The sequence below is a fragment of the Panthera pardus genome, unplaced genomic scaffold (assembly GCF_024362965.1).
Source record: "Panthera pardus isolate Hobbes unplaced genomic scaffold, ASM2436296v1 HiC_scaffold_10, whole genome shotgun sequence".
Lineage (NCBI taxonomy): Eukaryota > Metazoa > Chordata > Mammalia > Carnivora > Felidae > Panthera > Panthera pardus.
In genome coordinates this window covers 29,985,177-30,006,246 of record NW_026526655.1, presented here as the reverse complement: position 1 = coordinate 30,006,246, position 21,070 = coordinate 29,985,177, and the positions used below count along the sequence as shown (strand labels likewise).

Here is a 21,070-nt window from a genome sequence, read left to right as displayed (position 1 = left end):
TAGTTGGCATGGTCTATGTACGTGCGGGGGTGACAACAGTTCTTTGTACCGTCACTGTTTGACCCAAGGCATGTGCATTGTTGGTTTCACATGAAGAGGGAAAACTGTTGTGTGTACAAAAGCACGAAGAGTAGCTGAGGGCATAAAACTGTCATTAGTGAAGCAGACACTCATTGAAGAGCTGACCGCAATTCCTTTTTTTTTTTTTTTTTGCAAAGCAACAACCAAATGAGAAAGGAAAATAACCACAAAGTAGACAAAGCTGTATCAAAGATGATGATGTAGAAACTACCTCCTTTTCTATCTCAAGTAATTCAGTTGAAACCAGGAGTATTAGAGAAAATAAAAATCTATGTCTAACTAAGTCTAAAGAAGCTATTTTGATACATATAAAACAAAAATTGTAAAAGGGGCGCCTGTGGCTCAGTCAGTTAAGCATCCAACTCTTGATTTCCGCTCAGGTGACAATCTCAGTCAAGCCCCACATCGGACTCTGTGCTGAGCATGCAGCCTGCTTGGAATTCTCCCTCCATCCCTCCTCTGCTCACGTACTCTCTCACTCTCTCTCTCTCTCTCTAAAATAAATAAATAAACTTAAAAACAAAAAAAAAACAAAAATTTTAAGTGGTAAGAAGTGCACTGTGCAGCATTTTTAAATTTCTTGGTGGTATACAAAATGGTGATTTTTACAACTGAAAGTATAAATCCAGGAAATCTAAAAGAAGTTTAAAACTAGCCACATACTTAAATCTAAACACAATTACAGGGGTTCCTGGGTGGCTCAGTCGGTTAAGCATCCAACTTCAGCTCAGGTCATGATCTCACGGTTCATGAGTTTAAGCCCCGCGTCTGGCTCTGTGCCGACAGCTCAGAGCCTGGAGCCTGCTTCAGATTCTGTGTCTCCCTCTTTTCTCTGGCTCTCTCTCTCTCAAAAATAAACATTTTAAAAAAATCTTTAAAAACAATTACAGACTAAAGTCACAAATGTACAAATTTATAAAACAAAAAAACAAAGAAAGGCTGTTTCCTATCCTCTAATAGTCCTTTTTAGCTCAATACTTTAGTTCTACTTTTATCGTATCCATCATTTAATTCAACAAATAGTAACTAAGCAACCACCAGTACCCACCAGGATGCTAGGCATCCATCCAGGCTTTCCCTCTAGGACCAGCAGAGACGTTAAGCAGGAGAGTCTGTCCAGCTCAAGATACACTAGTCCTACTCATAAGACACTCCAGTACCACCTGGTTCTAGTTCTAGGTGTGTGTCTTATTCTCCTAAGCTTGTGCAGCCCGGCAATATTCTTGGTAATGTGCCAGGCAGTCCCCACAGAACTGCTCCAGAATGAGGCCCTGCCATGCTCTTGGTAGTCCCCCACGAAGCTCCCCCACAGAGGTGGCGCCCCTATGCCTTAGCGACTTTCCTAATGCCAATTGTTCACTGCCTCCACTATTTGCAAACACTCTTCACTCTCAACTTTCTCACTGCCTCATTCTACTTCCATGCCAGGATGCTGCATTTACTAACTTACCATCTGCTGTCTGGTCTCATAGCCATTGAATAACATGTTCTGTGTGACAGCCTGGATGTCCTGTAGCTTCAGCTCCTACCAATGACTGTCCTGTCCAGCGCTTGAGTCTAATTCTGAATCTCAACCTCTCCCGGCCATGCGTCTAACTATCCAACAATCACTTACTGAGCACCTTTGTTCTAAGCACTGGGGATACGGCAATGGACAAAAAATGTTCCTGCCTTTGTAAATGTTATGTTCTAGTAAAAGGATACTGACAATAAATAAAATAGTAAGTAATACAATGAGACAGACATAAATGTTAGGAAGAAAAATAAGGTAGAGTCTGAGGAAAAAAAGTGACTGGGCAGAGAGGAAGTGAAAGGCTTCTTTGATGACGTGACATTTGATCAGAAACCCGAATGAAATGAAGGAGAGAGGCATGTAGAAACCAAGGAAAAGAACATCCTAGGAAAAGAGAAAAAAAACAAGTGCAAGGCCCACGAGGTGAGAGCATACTTCAAGGGCTGAAGAAACAGCAAGAAGGCCAATGTTGCTGAAACTCTGGAAGTAAGGAGAGGGTACAAGATGAAGCTGGAAAAATTACAAGGGCCAGATCAGGAAGTCTCACAGGCCGTGATAAGAATGTTAGATTTGGAAAAAAAAAAAAAAAATGTTAGATTTGATTGTGGATGTGCTGGAAAGCCATTGGAAGGTTTTGACCAGGGAACTAAAGTGTTCACAAGTGCATTCTCTAAAAGGCCTCTAGGGGCGTCTGGGTGGCTCAATGGGTCAGTTAAGTGACTCTGGCTCAGGTCATGATCTCATGGCTCTTGAGTTCGAACCCCGTGTCGGGCTCTGCGCTGACAGCTCGGAGTCGTGAGCCTGCTTCGGATTCTATGTCTCATTCTCTCTCTGCCCTTCCCCTGCTTGTGCTCTGTCTCTCAAAAATAAATAAATGCAAAAAATAAAAAAAAATTTTTTTTAAATAATAAAAGGCTTTTATAAGACATCCTGGAAAATGTGAATTTACAGGGACAGGAAAACATCAGTGGAGATACTTAGGGGTAGACTACAGAGGGGTAGCACAAGAGAATTTGGGGGGAATGACAGCAGATCTTGATTATGGTGGCGGTTCTATAACCGGATGGATACACTGTCAATCTCACAGCATTGTGCACCAAAGAGTGGATTTTACTGCACATAAATTCAAAGGAAGTGGGACACACACAGCCTACTCGGACTGCTGTGTGAACAGGACATCTGGGTGCAGATAAGAAGGGGGCAATAAGAAGGAGACCAATTAGGAGACTATTACAATAATCCAGACCAATTCGAGAGCAGAATGGTAGCAGTGGAGTTGGCAAAACGTGTCCGGATTCAAGACAGTTTGAAAGCAGAGCCAAGAGATCTGCATAGGTTTTATCACCCAGTATTAAGTCTCTCGCTGGGGGACTGATGGGGTACAAACGCTGCTATACTCAGACGTAATCTTTAACTTACAACAGTCCCTGTGACACATTTAGCTGGTGGCAACACCAGGATCATAGCCTTAGACTATGAGGTCCTGGTCCAATGGCCATTCAGTTACCCTGCTGCTCCCCTGAAACTGTAAAATGCTTGCAGAGGGAAAGAATTGTCTTACTCAGCTTTTTCACACATATACCTTGCATACTACCTTGCAAATAGCAGAACTCAGCAAGTATCTAGGTAAAAGTAATAAAAATGCACTTTTTAAAAATAATGATGTAATTCAGATAGTCCACTAATTCAGACTTACCTCTCCTTCCAAATTACTCTGAATTAATTAGGGCTTATGATGCTAGCATTAACAGAAGCAATAGTTAAGTTCAACAGTGGCTTCTGGCCGAAATCTTATCAAATATCCAAGACATTCACAGAATTGAATATAAAAAAGCAAAAATCTAAAGAAATGGGGCGAAGAAAGCTTGAAAAATCTGTTAAGTGTAAGAAAATGTACCTTAAGGCAAAGAGAGGTATAGAATAAGGATAGATAATAAACAAAATAACTATATGTTAGTAACTACTAAATACCTTCTAGAATAGTTTTTTTTTTTTAACTTATTTTTAATTTATTTTTTGAGAGAGAGACTGGGTGCATGTGACTGGCCCACCCAGGCACCCCTAGGACAGGTTTTTTTAAATTTTTTTTTTTTAATGAGGCTATGAAGGGACACCTGGGTGGCTCCGTCAGTTAAGGATCCAACTTTTGATTTTGGCTCAGGTCATGATCTCACAGTTCATGAGATTAAGTCCCACAGTGGACTCTGTGCTGACAACAGGGAGCCTGCTTCAGATTGTCTTTCTGCCCCTCCCCTGCTGAAGCTCATTTTCTCTCTCTCTCAAAATAAATAAGCATTATTAAAAAAAAAAAAAAAACAAACACCCACTCTTTAAAAACAGTAATAAAAATTTAAAAATGAAGCTATGAAATTTACTCAATGGGTCATGACAAGTATGTTTACATATTATATATTACATTATATTACATTACATTATATGATATGATATATGATATTTTATATATTTACATACAGTTTGTACCAAGTCACAAAATATTTTCTACTGTGGACTGCTATCCAAAGTTTGAAAGTCTCTGCTGCTGAAAATAAAATCTGAACTCACCATTTTTTTGGCATGTTCTTCACACAGAGGGGTCTGGTGTGTAATGTCAAACACGGGCACAGAGCACTGCTGTCCGTCTGCAAACTTGGCCGTGCAACTTGAGAAAAGCTGCTGAGAGCGGTTCAAGAGGATATCTGTGTTTTTCAAAGTTAAGAATGTAATACACTGAAACTCAAATTACTTTTTAAAATTTGTATATAAAATCTGCTTCTTCCCTTATGTTTAGCAAGTAATACATTTTCTTATCTATAAAAGCTAAAGAAGGAACCCAACTACTGATGTGGGAAAATGGTAACTGTTGAATCTATCAGAAGATAAAAGAGTCTGTTTTGCTAAAGGGCTCCTAATAGGTGTCTCTTTAATAGCCTTTCTGATTTTTGTTATTTGGAAAAAGGAGGGTCGTTTAAGTCTTCACACACTATTAAAAGTTGCACTATAATGGTAAAAAAAAAAAAAAAAAACTTTAAGGAAAACTTTTTGTATACAATCCTCAGTAAGAATGGGGCACCTGGGTAACTCAGTCGGTTAAGTGTCCCAACTTCAGCTCAGGTCATGATTTCCTGGTTCATGAGTTCCAGCCCTGCGGCCGGCTCTGTGTTGACAGCTCAGAGTGTTGACAGCTCAGAGTGTGGAACGTGCTTCAGATTCTGTCTCAGTCTACCACTGCCCCTCCCCCGCTCACCCTCTGTCTCTCTCTCTCTCTCTCAAATACAAATATTCTTTAAAAAGAATAAAAATTTTAATTATATTTTAATTCTAAAAAACTCATCGATCCAAATTTGGATTTTTCATTTAGCATTTCCAACACAAAACTCAAACTTACAACTTATGAAAACTTACTTTTAGATCAAAACCATACCATTAAAATTGGAACATCAGTTTTATTTATTTATTTTTTTAATAATGCTTTTACTTTTATTCTGGAGAGAGACAGCGTGAATTGGGGAGAGGCAGAGAGAGAGGGAGACACAGAATCCAAAACAGGCTCCAGGCTCTGAGCTGTCAGCACAGAGCCCGACGTGGGGCTTGAATTCGGGAATGGTGGGATCATGACATGAGCTGAAGTTGGATGCTTAACTGACTGAGCCACCCAGGTGCCCCAGAACATCAGTTTTATATCATAAACATTTTTAAGCATCCAAACTTTTAGCCCCTGGCTACATATTCTAAGACTTATTTTATACCTATCAAGAAAGTACCCTTCTGTTTTTCCTTTTTGCTTTTATAGTTAAGGCGATTTATAAAACTACATAGAAAGTGATGCTGAAAAAGTGAAAATTTAATCCCAAGAACAGAAAGGAAGGCAAAAAGTCAAAGACAATAAAGAACAAGTAACTGCTACTGTATAATTTTTTAAATGCTACTCAATTTTAGATGTTTAATAAAACTGAAAATAGTAAGACTTCATAACCAGCCTGAATGAAACACTTTTACCACAGGTTTCCTTCTAGTATATTCTGTCTTAATGTATCTTTTTTCCCAGTCAGTGAAGTTCATCCTTCCTTCATTTCAAATCAGCACTGTACCCAACACAAAAAGCAAACTATTCCCAGAGCAAAAGGCACACTGTAAAACTGTATAACTTTCTTGGAAGATTAAAAACAGTTTTTGAATAATATGATTTGATTTTTCCATCAATTGAGTGTTATATATAGTTGCTTCTTACAAGCTACTTAAGAGGCACCACAAGAACCAGAATTCTGTTAACAAAATTTAATCAAGTGCCAGCCACTGGAAGAATCTGTTACTTGCCATCAATTTTGCCAATTTTGATGTAATTCTTGAAAAAGAATCACAATGATGTAAGCAGAAAAAAAGTATCCAGAAGACATCATGAAAATTAGAAGTTATATAAAAATTATTTTGAACATCAAATAGTTATGATTTCAAAAGTCATTCACGTGGCTTAAGAATGAAATATGAACCTGAATGAGTTAATACTTTTCAATGCCCACTCAATTAAGAGGATACGTTGGAAACAATGTCTGGTGAATGGAAGGGCTTTGTTAGGGCACTGTTCACCCTTCACGGTTCCACTGCATGCTGCTGGTTCCACCTCCCTCAACTTGGTCCGGCTTATGCTAAGGAAGGAAAAACACATTAATTTTTAAAAAAATGCGTTAGGAATCCAGGGCAACTTTTCAACACTATGTTAGCAGAGTGTAACACCAACATTTTACTTTTCCACATTCATTAAATGAAAGGTAAATATGAGTTGCAATGACCAGTTCCAATATTTCCCTAATTTACCGAGAAAAGAAATAATTATAAATGATTTCCGCTATGTCTGGGTTTTTTTCTTTCTTAAGTGACATTTTGGTTCCTTTTACTTCACAAAGAGGCAACAAGTAGACAAAAGTGATCAAGAACATGAGACTAGATTAATCGGGTCTAATTCTGAATCTCAGCCCTAACTCTCACTAGCTGTGTGACCTTGGGCAAGTTACTTAGCCTCGCTTAAGTCTCAACTTCCTCACCTATAAAGTGGAGACAGAGTACCTTTCTTTAGTGGACAGGTAAGCACCAAGATACAACACATCCAAAATACTTATCATAAGTAGCAGATGGTAGGATACCTAGTAAACAGTCCATGGCTGTTAGTTGCTGGTATTATTATCATCATCAGATTTGGGTCATGTCAAGCTGCTGAACAGTAAATGTGCAAAAAACTTGATCTATGATGTGAGGAAAGGGTTAATGATATGCAGAAATGATTGATTTGCCCTCATCTTCCAAAATGAACTCACTTTGGATATATTCTTTTAACTTTTTATAGTATGTGCAACTCCATCTTTCATTAAATGTTATCTCCGCTTGGCACATTCAATGTTTCAATGTTTAAATCTTGTTTTTAAATTTACGAATAGGCAATGTGTTCACATGGTTCCAGAAAAACCAAAGAATAAAAACCAAGCAGTGGAGAGTCTCCTTTCTCCCCTTGTCCCAATTTGCAAGTTCCTACTCCCTCTATAGTTAGTATTCATTTTATTAGTTTCTGGATCTTTCCATAGTTTTACACAAACATAAAAAAAATAAAAATATCCAAATTCTCAGAAGTACAAAACAACCCTGTTTGATTCTATAAAGCATCACAAACTAGTAGGCTTTTACACACGTCTGAGCGTAGAAAAACAATCTACGTAATACACTGAATCACAAGTCAGGCGTCAAAAACAAAATATCTTTTGAATTGTTTGTTCCTATTATCTAAGGATTTTGATGGAATGGCTTACGCTAATTAGAAGGTCATACAGAACCAAAATTACATATGAATTTATAGCAAATCTAAACAACATTTCTATTATAACTTTCATATAAATAGTAACTGCAAACAGATAACCGTGGGCTGCCAGAGAAGTTGCTTTAATTGAGAGTTCTGTAAGATTTGTCAGAATCACAAGAGTGGGGAAGTGGGCCATTAACTTCAGCTCTGTAAAAAGGATACACAATTTCAAATAAAGGAAGCTTTACTATTTTGGCAGCTTAGCCCAAATTCTCTTGGTCTAGATTTAAATAGCAGGTAGTTCTCTATGCTGAATGGATAATTTTTGTAGAACACTTTTTAATAATTCACTCAGCCATCTACCAAACCTAGGGTAGAGCACATTCCCTCGTTTTCTTTATCCTACACTTCAAAAGGAACCACCGGGTTTCATTTTTTAAAATTGCTGATCTATGTCTTAAACAGCAAAATAAAGTCAGTATAAATAAACTCAAAGTCAGAATTTCAATATGCCCCTGGATAATTAAGGTAAAAATGCCTGACATTAGATCTATTTTATTATCCAGATAATCCCAACAAAACAAAGGGAGAATTACCAAAACATTTTGATGTTTTTATTTATTTTTTATTTTACTTTTTATTTTTTAAAATTTATATCCACGTTAGTTAGCATACAGTGCAACAATGATTTCAGGATTAGTGCCCCTTACCCATTTAGCCCATCCTCCCCCCAACAACCCCTCCAGTAACCCTCAGTTTGTTCTCCATATTTATGAGTCTCTTCTGTTGTGTCCCCCTCCCTGTTGTTTTTTTTTATCTTTTTAAATGTTTTTATTTATTGTTGAGACAGAGAGAGAGAGCATGAGCAAGGGAGGAGCACAGAGAGAGGAAGACACAGAATCCAAAGCAGGCTCCAGGCTCTGAGCTGTCAGCGCAGAGCCCGACGTGGGGCTCAAACTCACGGACTGTGAGATCATGACCTGAGCTGAAGTTGGATGCCCAACTGACTGAGCCACCCAAGCGCCCCTACTGCCTGTTTTTATATTATTTTTGTTTCCCTTCCCTTACGTTCATCTGTTTTGTCTCTTAAAGTCCTCATATGAGTGAAGTCATATGATTTTTGCCTTTCTCTGACTAATTTCACTTAGCATAATACCCTCCAGTTCCATCCACGTAGCTGCAAATGGCAAGATTTCATTCTTTTTGATTGCCGAGTAATACTCCATTGTATATATATATCCCACATCTTCTTTATCCATTCATCCATCGATGGACATTTGGGCTCTTTCCATACTTTGGCTATTGTTGATAATGCTGCTATAAACATGGAGGTGCATGTGTCCCTTCGAAACAGCACATCTGTATCCGTGAATAAATAAATGCCTTAGTAGTGCAACTGCTGGGTCATAGGGTAGTTCCATTTTTAGTTTTTTGAGGAACCCCCATACTGTTTTCCAGAGTGGTTGCACCAGCTTGCATTCCCATTGATGTTTTTAATATGAAAACACTCACTACAAGCTTCTCTTTTGTGTGATTAGATGCCCCTTTAACAATAGTTTCTACACAAACAGCACTAGTCTCTCTATTGTGGCTACGAGGTAGTTCAATTAGAGTTTACATACTTTAAAAGCTATTTCAGTGGCTTATTCCACATATTCACCAACATATATGACAAAGGTATTAGATGAGAAAGAATAATGTTATTCAGGGGCACCTGGGTGGCTTAGTTGGTTGGGCGGCTGACTTCAGCTCAGGTCATGATCTCATGGTTCATGAGTTCAAGCCCCACGTCGGGTTCTGTGCTGACAGCGCAGAGCCGGGAGCCTGCTTCAGTTTCTATGTCTCCCACTTTCTGCCCTCACCCTCACTCATGTTCCCTCCCTCCCTCCCTCTCTCTCTCTCAAAAATAAACATTTAAAAAAAATGTTTTTTTAAAGAATAATGTTATTCAGCTTATATCCAAGCTATATTTTAAAAGGCTACCTATTAAAAGGCAGCCACTAAAGTTTTAATTTCTAAAATATTTTAAAAGCAGCTTTTTAAATCTCTTTTGTGGAACCGGTCTTTGAAAGCAAAAATATCAAATAGAGGGCATTATCCACCTGACACTGATTTTTGTGAACCTAAAATATAATGTAAACTAACAAGTTACCAATCACCAACAAATGATTATGGCTCATTGCTAAATGAGTACCAGTGATGCACTGGGCAACAGACTTTTTACTAATCTTTAGTGACATAACCAAAAGGCGTCTTGGTATTTGGTTAGTAATATTTAGTTATCATGACGTTTTTAAAACATCACTAACAGTGGTTTGGGAACTTTTCTGAAAAAAAGCAGTCAGGGGGACCTTGATTCTACCAGCTAAAAATCATAGATAAATAGTTTTCTACACAAATACTAAATTGTCCCAAACTCCGAGTACAGTCCCTTACATCTTTGACAAGGTCATAATAACATACTAGATTCAAAGTATACAGTGCTCTACATACAAACTGCTTCATGCTGGACAAAACTAAAGTTTCTACTGAAATGATACGCTTGCCAAGCATTATGTAAATGTTAGATAGCGTTATTTTAAACCTATGTCAAACCAAGTGAATTCTTTCAACAAATAGAGAACAGGCATGTTTAATTCTATTCATCTGTTCAACACTAGAGATTTAAGAACAAAACGTACATTGTTCCTGCCCTCACAAAAATTACTGTCTGACAGAAATATTAGTATACGATTCTACAATGAAGCAGAGCTCAATAAGCACATGTAACAGGGGGACCAAACACAGTCAGTGGAACATGGGAATTTCTCTCCGAGAAGGCTAAGTCAGTAAGTGAGGACCTGACGAATGTTACAGAACGGACACTACCTACCCCTGCCCCTACAGAGGAGCAGGAACTGTGAGTGAGGGAGAATACTAGAGGCAGCGATCATTATGTAGGTTTATTAACTAGACATACAAGCTTTCAAACAACTCTAAATATGCCAAGAAGCAGAAAACTCTGAAGGGTATAGTTATCTTTTGGATAGATGCCATTAAAAAGTAGTTTTTTTTTTTAATAGCAAATATAATGAAAACCAAAATACACAAAACTAAAAAATAGATATGTAAGAAATATGATCAGTATCTGAAAATCAAAGGTTATTTTTCTTAGTTTTGTCTGTTTTAAACCCCTATTTCCTCAGTGACTTATGAGCACTAGAGAAAAATTGGAATATATAGACTATAAATTTTTTCAAACTTTATCAATAATCCTACCCTCTGAGATAGCCACTGCTAATATTTTGGCATAAAACTCCTAGAAGAGTGTGTGTGTGTGTGTGTGTCTCAAGGTTGTTATCTGAAAAAAATAAGTAAAAAGTGTGAAATAATAAACTCAATCAAGAACTGTGCCTTCTAAATTTGAAAATTATTTCCTTAATTAAATATGAAGATATTTTGGAAACTTTTAATTCAATTAAGCTAGTAGTTTCAAAAGGTACATAACCTAAATAAGTAATTACAATTAAGTTTTCACCACCTAAACTAATTTCCAAAATGGTAATAATACTACAATTTCTTCACTGAAATATCAGATAGCTCTACATTTCCAATATATGGATTTTCATTTAAAAATAGTATCACACATTATAAATCATGTTTTCAAAATAATTTTTAAGAGCACAAGGGAATGGCTAGGATATATTCTTAAGGGAAAAAACTGGACACATAACTCTTAAACAGTATGGATCCAATTTTGCTTAAATACATACTTAAAATTTAAGGAGTCCAAAGACTAATTATGAAGTCATTAAAAATCGTGTTTTAAAGAACATCAGGAGAAAATGGCAATAACTCAATGTTAAGTGGGGAAAAAAGCAGGAAATAAAATATGCATATAGCATGATCTCATTTTTCCTTTTTAATACAAATGCATGGCTCCCTGGAGACTTCATACACACGCAAACACACACGTGTGTACACACAAGCAGAAGAAAAGACTAGAAGGAAACAACCAAAATATTTACAGTGCTCATTCTTTGTTTTCTGCATGGTGATATTATGGAAAAGTTCCCCTTCTTTTTTCTACATTTTTCAAATTTACAAAGCAATTACCTGGACTAGAAACAGAAAAGAGATTTTTCCTAAAAGAAATGCAATGGAATAAAGTATTTTGAAGACATAATATGTGAGAAAGAAAATTTTTAAATAAGAAGTAAAATATGTAAAATGCTACTTTCGTGGTTAAAAAAAAAACCCTATAAACACTACTTCTAAATAATACATGAAATTTGAAAGCATCGTTATTTTTGTAAAGACAGGTGGCACTCTCCAATACTTCACTAAATAAATTCATCTGGCGGAGCCACAGCAATGCTTCTGTCAGCTCGTGGTGCTGTTATTTTGCCACCTGTACAACTCTCTGAGCAACAAAACCAAGGTGCAATGCTTCGACATTTCAGGTTTAAATGCCCACTGCCCACTGTGTCTCCGCTATCCACTCAACAAAACACAGAAGCCAGACAGAGACGAGTTCCTTACAAACAGGTGGCTGCCTAGGGCTCTAACCTGGTTCGGCTGCACGCAGCTCTCTGCAGTTCCTGGATTAACTGACCGGTACACTCGGGTTCTCTGCTGGCCGCCTGCAGCAAGGCTTTCCTAAACGTGTGCCGGCATTTCTTTTGACGAGATTCTGCCCGCTCCAGGCGGCAGAGGTGCTTATATTTCTGCTGAAAGTAAGTGCAAAGTTGGGTCACCCTGGAGCTCCTACTCTCCGTATCATCGTCATCTGACCTGGAAAGCGCAGGGAGAGAAGTGAAAACCTGATTAAGTGTGAGGCTCATTGGAGAGGGGAAAAGCAGGTCAAGAAGCTGGCTGACATGGGGTAAAATCCGTGGCAGGTGAGCATATGCTTAACAAAATTAGAGGATGAGAATTCCAGGAGAGCTGGAAAGTACCGTATTTCGACAACAAGTAAGGCAGCAGAGAAAACCCAACGCTTTCAGAACCTTCTTAGCATCTCCTCGTTAGACACTTCATGCATCAGTGTCTTCTAAATTTCAGGTGACTTGGGGTTCTTGGGATTCTTGGGAAGAAAATCATGTTACCTTGCTTACTAAAAGTCTGAGTAAATGACACGGCAGTTATGAGGAAACACTCAGCAAATTTCATAAAAGATAGGTCATACCAGAAATAGAGCAGTGAATTCCTACAGCACCTTCTCAAAGAGCTGCCCTTTTATGTGTGCTGGTTTTAACTACTCTTTTCTCGCTAAGCACTTAAAGAATTTTGATTGCAGGGATCACAACCATTCCACAGTATTTTTCATTTTACCTTTTTAACCACAGAAGATATCCTAAACAACATTTCATGTGTCATGGATTACACAGAGGTTTTTCTGTCATGATGGTAATTTCGAGCGGCCAGTGGACCCCCACTAGCCTGCTACCTTGAAAAGGATGCTGAGGCCACATCGAGACTCAACAAGAGTGCTGTGGTAGGCGGGTAGTGTCTACCCTGGTGAGGTTAAAAAGGTCACTTTTCTATGGAACAAATGTAATCTCACCTTTTACTCTGAGGAATAATGCACACCAGACTCGAAAACTGACCCAGGTTACTTTACCTTCTTCAAACAGCACGTATGTGATACTACAGACTATTTATTATTTTACTGATCTTCTGTAAATCATTGCTTGGCTTCTCTTAACTTCCTAAGTGATATCATTCCCTTTCGTTTCAAAATAGTCTATAGGTGGCTACTTTGCAAATTTCCAGTCTAAGAAGTAAGTCCTGAGAAACAAGTTCTCTTCGGTATAGTCTCTACTACAAATATACAAATTGAAGGATCTTATTCAATCTTTTCATTTATTCAACACTCAACTTTGCTGTGTGTCTATTATGTTGAGTACCATAGAGGAGAAAAAAAATGTAAGCAATTCTCAATGCGGTTTAGATAGGATGAGCACATACCCAAAGTTAAACAATTCAAAAGACGATCGAAGCAGTAACTAGAACAGTGGGGCAGGCTGACCAATGATTCAAATACCTGACCTTAAGTTAGAAAAATCTAGGAGCTTCTCACAATTTGAGATCCCAAGACCTACACTAGATCTACTGAACCAGAATTTCCATGGAATGGGGCCTAGGAATCTTTATTCTGAATTGTTCCCCCAAAGTCCCACAGCAGGATTTCATGCGGGAGCTGTAGTTGAGCCAGTAGGTGCTATTAGTATCCTTAACACGAGGCAGAGAACAATAAGTGACAGAGAGAGTTACAGATATGGCTCAAGTGCCACTGAAGTTCACTAGCAAGTATGCTGGATGAGAGGCTTCGTTTTTTTGTTTATAAATGTTTATTTATTTATTTATGTATTTTGAGAGAGGTGGGGAGACAGCGAGAATCCCAAGCAGACTCTGTGCTGTCAGCAAGGAGCCCAATGTGGGGGCTCGATCTCATGAACCCTGAGATCATGACCTGAGCCAAAATCAAGAGTCAGACGCTTGACTAACTGAGCCACCCAAGCACCCCTGGATAAGAGGCTTCGTAGAGGAGATGACAACAGAGCTGAACCATAAAGAAAGGGCAGAATTTAAAGAGAAGAAAAAGGGCACCTCACAAAGTAAAGGAATACAGGCCAGGCTTTGAAGATGGACAGGATGGGGAACAGTAAGTACTAACTAGCTAGCTTTTGCTAAGGTGTGGGGTACATAGGGGAGTGATGGCGGGAACGGTAAACTTTCTGAACCTAAACTAAACACCAGATGAAAGACTTTCACTTTTATTCTACAGGCAGTGAAGACCCTCATAGAGTTTGAAGAAAATCGGTAACAGTAACAGCTGGGTGCGAGAAAGATGACACCATCGGCAGACGGAAATGAGGAAGAGACTGGGGAAAAGGGCAGGGAGCAAATGTTTCTGAAACTCCAGGTAACAGGTAACAAGAACCCACGCCGGGGTGACACAGCAGGAATGCAGAAGAGGAGAGGTTACCCGCATATATAAAAGGCAGACCTTGTCAACTGGGACAGGTAGATGGAAGGGACAAGAATCCCATGGCAGTTTCCATCACCGAAGACCAGGGCACAGGAACAAGAGCAGATCCAGGGCAGGACATAAATTCCATTTCAGACGTAAAGAATTTAAAGTACAGATGAGGTATCAAAGGCAGCAGTGGGAAAACCGCTGGACATGATCAACAGGAACACAGTTAGGGAAGGAGTACAGATTTCATAGCCCAAAACCAGCAACTGAAGGACAAGGGAGTGACTGTAAGTAAAAGGGCACAGAGATAATAGAAAGAACAAGGCATATAAGGGCCATTATCGTAAAAGAATTAACTCAATTTGGTGACTGGATATAAAGGATAAGAAAACCAATAATGACTCAATGACTTTGAACTTGCATAACTAGGAGAACGGAAGGGCTATTAATAGAAAAAAGAGAGGAGAAACAACAAGTCTTAAAGGGAAAGTAAAGCTCAGGTAGATAATCATTTGCCAAAGCTGTTATTTGAAAAGACTCCATTATATTATAGCAGGGAGGAGAGACTAGCCCAGCAGTTCTCAAGTGTACAGTGAATGGAGAGAAGCACCTGGATGTTGAGGCGGGTTCCAGCATCACAAAACTATTGAAAGCTTATACGGAATTTCCAGGCTTATCTTGTTGCGGACCAGGAAGCAGCAGTTTGCAGACCTGCACAGGTCCACAGACCACCCCTGGCATGGTCCTTAACCAGAAAATCTCCCAACATGCCTCCCAATTCTAAGATGTTGTGACATTAGTATTTCACACCTGGTTGCGGAGAAAGAGTAGCAAACTGGGCAGAGAAAGGCCAGTGTCCGTCATTGACCAGCAGTGACAAGGCCTGGCACCTACTGCATTCTTGGTATGTTACCTTCCTTCCTTATCTGTGAAATAAAAGAGACCTGGGGCTTGGGGCGCCTGGGTGGCTCAGTCGGTTAAGCGTCCGACTTCGGCTCAGGTCACGATCTCACGGTTCAGGAGTTCGAGCCCTGCGTCAGGCTCTACAGCTTGCTTTGGATTCTCTGTCTCCCCCTCTCTCTCTGCCCCATCCCTGCTTGTGTTGTCTCAAAAATAAATAAATAAACATTTAAAAAAGAGAGAGAGCTGGGATGTCTAGCTCCCAAGGTTGTTAGGAGAATGAAAAGCAAAGACTTATCTGAAATTAGAATACAAGTATAGCTACTATTATTAAATATAGAAACCTAGGAATACTGGGTGGCTCAGTCAGTTAAGCATCTGACTCTTGATTTCGGCTCAGGTCATGAACTCATGGTTTATAAATTCAAGACCTATGTCCGGCTCTGCTGACAGTGTGGAGCCTCCTTGAGATTCTCTGTTTCCCTCTCTCTCTGCCCCTTCCCTGCACACATGCGCTCTCTCTTACTAAAAATAAGTAGTAAACATACACACACACACACACACACGCATATGAGATACACCTATATCCATTAACTAGCCTAAACAGTTTTACCATGAGTTCTATCAATACCCAAAGAAAAACTAATTCTAATTACACACAAAATACTCCAGATGTCAGAAAAGAGGGGAATAGTCTCCTTTAATACAAGTACCCTAAGCTTGATACCAAAAATAAGGGGAAATATGACAAAAGGAAAATTATAGGAAAAGCTTATTAATGATCCCAGAGGCAAAAAATATTAGCAAATTGACTCTAGCAGTATATAATAAAGGACATATCCAATCTGGGTTAATTATTTAATTATTTCTCAATCCTACCTTACTATACATCTCTTCTGCAAAACAACACAATTTATTCCTCTTTTCCTTTCATGTTAAAAGTTCCTACTTCCTTGCTTCCTCCTGTTATTTTCCCCATTTTCTTCTATTCTCTTTCCAGTCATCACTCCCATTTTTAGAAATTCTCATTTGTTTTTATAACTTCAACATCAACTTATATGCTGCGGGCATGAATTTGTTCTCTAGCCCGTACCTCACAATGATATTTCAGACACAGGATACTACTTGGTGTGCTCACCCACATCTACTACCCAAGAAATGCGAGAATTAGCAGGACAGAGTACTGGGAGGAGACCGGTGCACAGAGAGAAGCACTCTGCAGATCTACAGAGGATTCCCCTCAGTTCCTCACTTGAGTCCTGCGATCAGTACAGGAGTGTGGGAAATACTGGAGGCCAGGAAAGAACCACCTGAAAAGAGGAGGCCCAACAAATCCCAGCAGCACACGCAGGGCCAGGGTTAGTTTGTGTTCCCACTATCCCAAGCAGAAAAACCCGCAATATGCAGGGCACGGGGTAGACTACTCAGGAGCGTATGCCTCAGTTAGTGGGGTGAAATCAGCCCTAAACTAAAGGCTGTTGTGGTCCCATTTCACAAAGTTTAAAAAGCAAGGCTCAAAAGCTGCTTCTAAGAAACAACCATCTCCCAAAACAAAGCTCTTTAAAGATGACAAAATACCAGAATCAAATAAGTAAAATTAACAATGTCTGACATCTAATTAAAAACTACCAGGGGGCGCCTAAATGGCTCAGTGGATTGGGCATTCGACTCTTGGTTTTGGCTCAGGTCGTGGTATCACAGTTTTTGAGTTCAAGCTCCGCGTGGGGCTCCGTACTGACAGTGCGGAGCCTGCTTGAGATTCTCTCTCCCTCCGTTCCTCCCTCTCTCTCTCTCTCTCTCAAAATAAATAAATAAAACTTTTAGTAAATCAGGAATCAACGGACAATTATAACTATATTTCACATGTTTGAGAAGGTAGAGTCATCATGACCGTGTCAAGGAGAGACATGGACAATATAAAGAAGACCCAAAACAAACTTCTAGAGATGAAAAATACAGTATCTAATATGAAAACTACACTGAATGGGATTGATGGTTGATGAGGTGCCAGAGAGAAAAGATTAACAAACCTGAAGATTGCAATGGAAACTTTCCAAAATGGAACAGAGAGAGGAAAAAAACAAGTGAACAGAACATCAATAAGCTGTGGGATAATTTCAAGCAGTCTAAAATATGTGTATCAAGTCTCTTACATAGAAGGGGGAAGAAAAATAATTGAAGAAATCTTGGCCAAAATTTTTCTAAATTTCATAATTATAAACATACAGATCCAAAAGGTCAATGAACCCCAAACACTAGAAACAGAAAAAAAATTAACTACACAAACGGTTTAAAACTACTGATAAAGAGGGGCGCCTGGGTGGCTCAGTCGGTTAAGTGTCCAATGTTGGCTCAGGTCATGATCTTGCTGTCAGTGAGTTCGAGCCCCGTGTTGGGCTCTGTGCTGACAGTGCAGAGCCTAGCGCCTGCTTCAGATTGTGTCTCCCTTTCTCTCTGCCTCTCTCTCTCTCTCTCTCTCTCTCAAAAATAAACATTAAAAAATTTTTTTAAAAAAACTACTGATAAAGAAAAAAACGTCAAAACTCAGAGAAAAAAAGATACATAATGCTCCTTGGACCCAAGATGTGAATGACAGCTGACTTCTTAATCAGAAATAATGCAATCCACGTGAGCAACACCCTTAAGTACTGAAAGAAAAATGGTTAACTTAGGATTAATATCTTTCAAAAATGAAGGCACACATTTGCAAAACCATGGTGGACCTACAGGGTATTATGCTAAGTGAAGTAAGTCAGAGAAAGACAAATACCGTATCATTTCACTTATATGTGGAATCTAAAAAACAAAACAAAGCAGAAATGAACCCATAAATATGACCAACTAGTGGTTGCCAGAGGGGAAGTAAACCATTCATACAGAAAGAAAATGACATCAGATGGAAATATGGAACTATTCAAAAAATAAAGAGCCCTAGAAATTATAAATATGTGGATAAACACAAAAGAGTTATTTTTCTTTGAAATCTCCTTAAAAGAGAACTAACTGCTTAAGACAACAGCAATGTATTATGGGGGTTATAACATATGTAGAGGGAAACATATAGCAACAAGCGTCTATGTTAGATGCAAGGAAGATTGGGGTGCCTGGGTGACTCAGTCAGTTAAGTGGCAGACTCTTGATTTCGGCTCAGGTCATGATCTCACGTTTCATGAGTTCAAGCCCCGCATCGGGCTCTGCACAGAAGACTCCAGAGCCTACTTGGGATTCCTTCTCTCTTCCTCTTTCTCTGTTCCTCCCCTACTTGTGTGCGCGCACCCTCTCCGCTCTCCCTCTCTCTCTCAAAATAAATAAATAAACTTAAAAGAAAAAAAAAGGAAAAGAAAACAAGGAAGATCTCAGATTTAACTAATTTATCACCTTAAAAACTTGAAAAAGATCTGCCCCTCCTTCACTTGTGCACGCACACGCATGCTCTCTCTCTCAAAATAGATAAGCATTAAAAAACTTGAAAAAGACAAACTAAAACAAAGAAGGAAGGAATAAAAGAATAGAAGAGAAGGAAAAAGTAAAGAACAGAAAGCAATGACATAAAGCTAACAGAGAATCAATGAAACCCAAAACTGGTTCTTTAAGCAGATAAATGAAAAAGAATAGAAAATGCACACATAGGGGTGCCAGGGTGGCACAGTCAGTTAAGTGTCCAACTCTTGATTCCGGCTCAGGTCACGATCTCATGGTTCATGAGTTTGAGCCTCGCGTCGGGCTCTGCGGTGACAGGGTGGAGACTACTTGGGGTTCTGTCTCTCCCTCTCCCTCTCTCTCTCAAAATAAACATTAAAAATAAAAGAAAATGCAGGGGCACCTGGGTGGCTCAGTCATCGGGTAAAGTGTCTGACTTCGGCTCAGGTCATGATCTCGTGGTCTGTGGGTTCAAGCCCTACGTCAGGCTCTGTGCTGGAAGCTCGGAGCCTGGAGCCTGCTTCGGATTCTGTGTCTCCCTCTCTCTCTGCCCCTCCCCCATTCGTGCTCTGTCTCTCTCTCACTCTCTCAAAAATAAACATTAAAAAAAATTTTTTTAAATAAAGTTAAATAAAATTAAATAAATAAAAAATGAAATAAAATACACAAATAGACATACATATACATGTCAAGGGCTCCAACCCAATTACAGTGTTTTCAATATAGTGTTGATTAAATAGAAAATCCACATGGAAAAAAAAACGGTCCTTATTACTACCTCACATCATGTACAAAACATACAAAAAAAAATTTCACAAAGATTGATTGCCAGTAAAATAATAAAGCTTCCAGAAGATATGTAGCTTTATGACAGGGGGGTAAGCAATGATTGTTTAAAAGAGTCACAAATACACTAACCATCAAGAAAAGACTAATAACTTGTCCTCATTAAAATTAAGAACGGTTTTCTATCAAACATACCATTAGAAATATGAAAAGGTAAGCAGTTACTAGGTAATTACTGTTCCTTAAAAATATATTTAACATACCGACTTATTTCTGCTACTGAGACCTCAGGAAGAGCCTGAGAGAACTCTTTTAGCACATGTGTCTACAGTCAGACTAAGTAACCAAGAAATCTTTTACAAAACAAAACCAGGGCACCTTGACCAACACAGCGGGTACAGCATGTGACTCTTGATCTCCGGTTGTGAATTCAAGGCCCACATTGGGCGTAGAGCTTACTTAAGAAAATGAAACAGGGGCTCCTGGGTGGCTCAGTCAGTTAAGTGTCCAACTCTTGATTTCCGCTCAGGTCATGATCTCATGGTTCGTGGGGTCAAACTTCGCATCAGGCTCTGCACTGAACAGTGTGGAGCCTGTTTGAGATTCTCTCCTTCTCCCTCTGTCTCTGTTCCTCCCTGATTCTGTTCTCTCTCTCTCTCAAAATAAATAAAACTTCAAAAATAAAGTCTTTAAAAAGAACAAAACAAAACAAGGCCAAACTTTTCCCTAAAATTTCTTCAAGTATAATCCTAGTTTAGCAAGAAAACTCATGAAAAGGTTCTGGGGAGGGGAGGGGTTTGTGGAGAACGGTGATCAGAACACTATCGGTTTTTCTTCCAAAATTCCAAAAACTCAATGAACTCACTGAACAATCTTAAGAGGTAAAAACTTTTGAGTAATTTTAAATGGCAAAACTTCTTGAAGATACAATGCACAGGCTAGGCAGGGCCAATTTTCTACAGCTGTCCATTTTCTACTAGACTTAACCACAAGGTACAATAAATGACAAGTAGCTGCAAGACGAAACTGAAATAAAGTTGTTCCCTGGGTAGTTTAAATACAGGACAAAGGTCCCCACGAGAGGGCACAGTGGCAGATACAGACGGTGGAGATGCAGACAACGAAAGCATGCCAAACCAGGCCAATCCAAGTTTCACCCAAGGGAGACCATATGGTGTGTCCATTCCCAGATCACAAGACTTTGACGAGAATATGCTGAGTGAGTGAATGAATGAATGGATGGATGGATGAATGAAGGGAAAAGATTAAAGTGCCTGCTGGACAAGAAGTGAGGATGGCTACTTATAAAAAGAAGGCAAATATCCTGAAGGAAAAGGAGAACCAGGAAAAGAGTATTGTGGTAAATCAGAGAGCAAGCCAGCTAGCAAAAGTGACCAAGAGAGTAAAATGCTACAGAGATGAAGAAAAACTCGATGGTCTCAAGTCTAAAACAACAGAAATATTCCAAAAACTCTGTAAGAAATTGAGGGCAGAAACAGGGGCACCTGGGTGGTTCAGTTGGTTAAGCGACTGACTCTTGGTTTCAGCTCAGGTTACGATCTCACGGTTTGAGTTCCAGCCCTGCATCAGGCTCCACACTGACAGTGAGAGCCTGCTTGGGATT

General features: G+C 39.1%; 1 protein-coding gene across 7 annotated transcripts in view; it reads right to left on the bottom strand.

Annotated features, from left to right (window-relative positions):
• Nucleotides 1-21,070, bottom strand: part of INO80D (INO80 complex subunit D) — a 72,324-nt gene that overhangs the window by 15,837 nt on the left and 35,417 nt on the right. For all 7 annotated transcript variants that reach the window (XM_019446272.2, XM_019446269.2, XM_019446270.2 and 4 more), the window contains 3 exons: nucleotides 11,928-12,152; nucleotides 6,128-6,237; nucleotides 4,157-4,290 (listed from right to left, as the gene is read on the bottom strand). In XM_019446272.2, coding sequence (XP_019301817.1) covers nucleotides 4,157-4,290; nucleotides 6,128-6,237; nucleotides 11,928-12,152 — 469 coding nt within the window. The remainder of the gene's footprint in view (nucleotides 1-4,156; nucleotides 4,291-6,127; nucleotides 6,238-11,927; nucleotides 12,153-21,070) is intronic.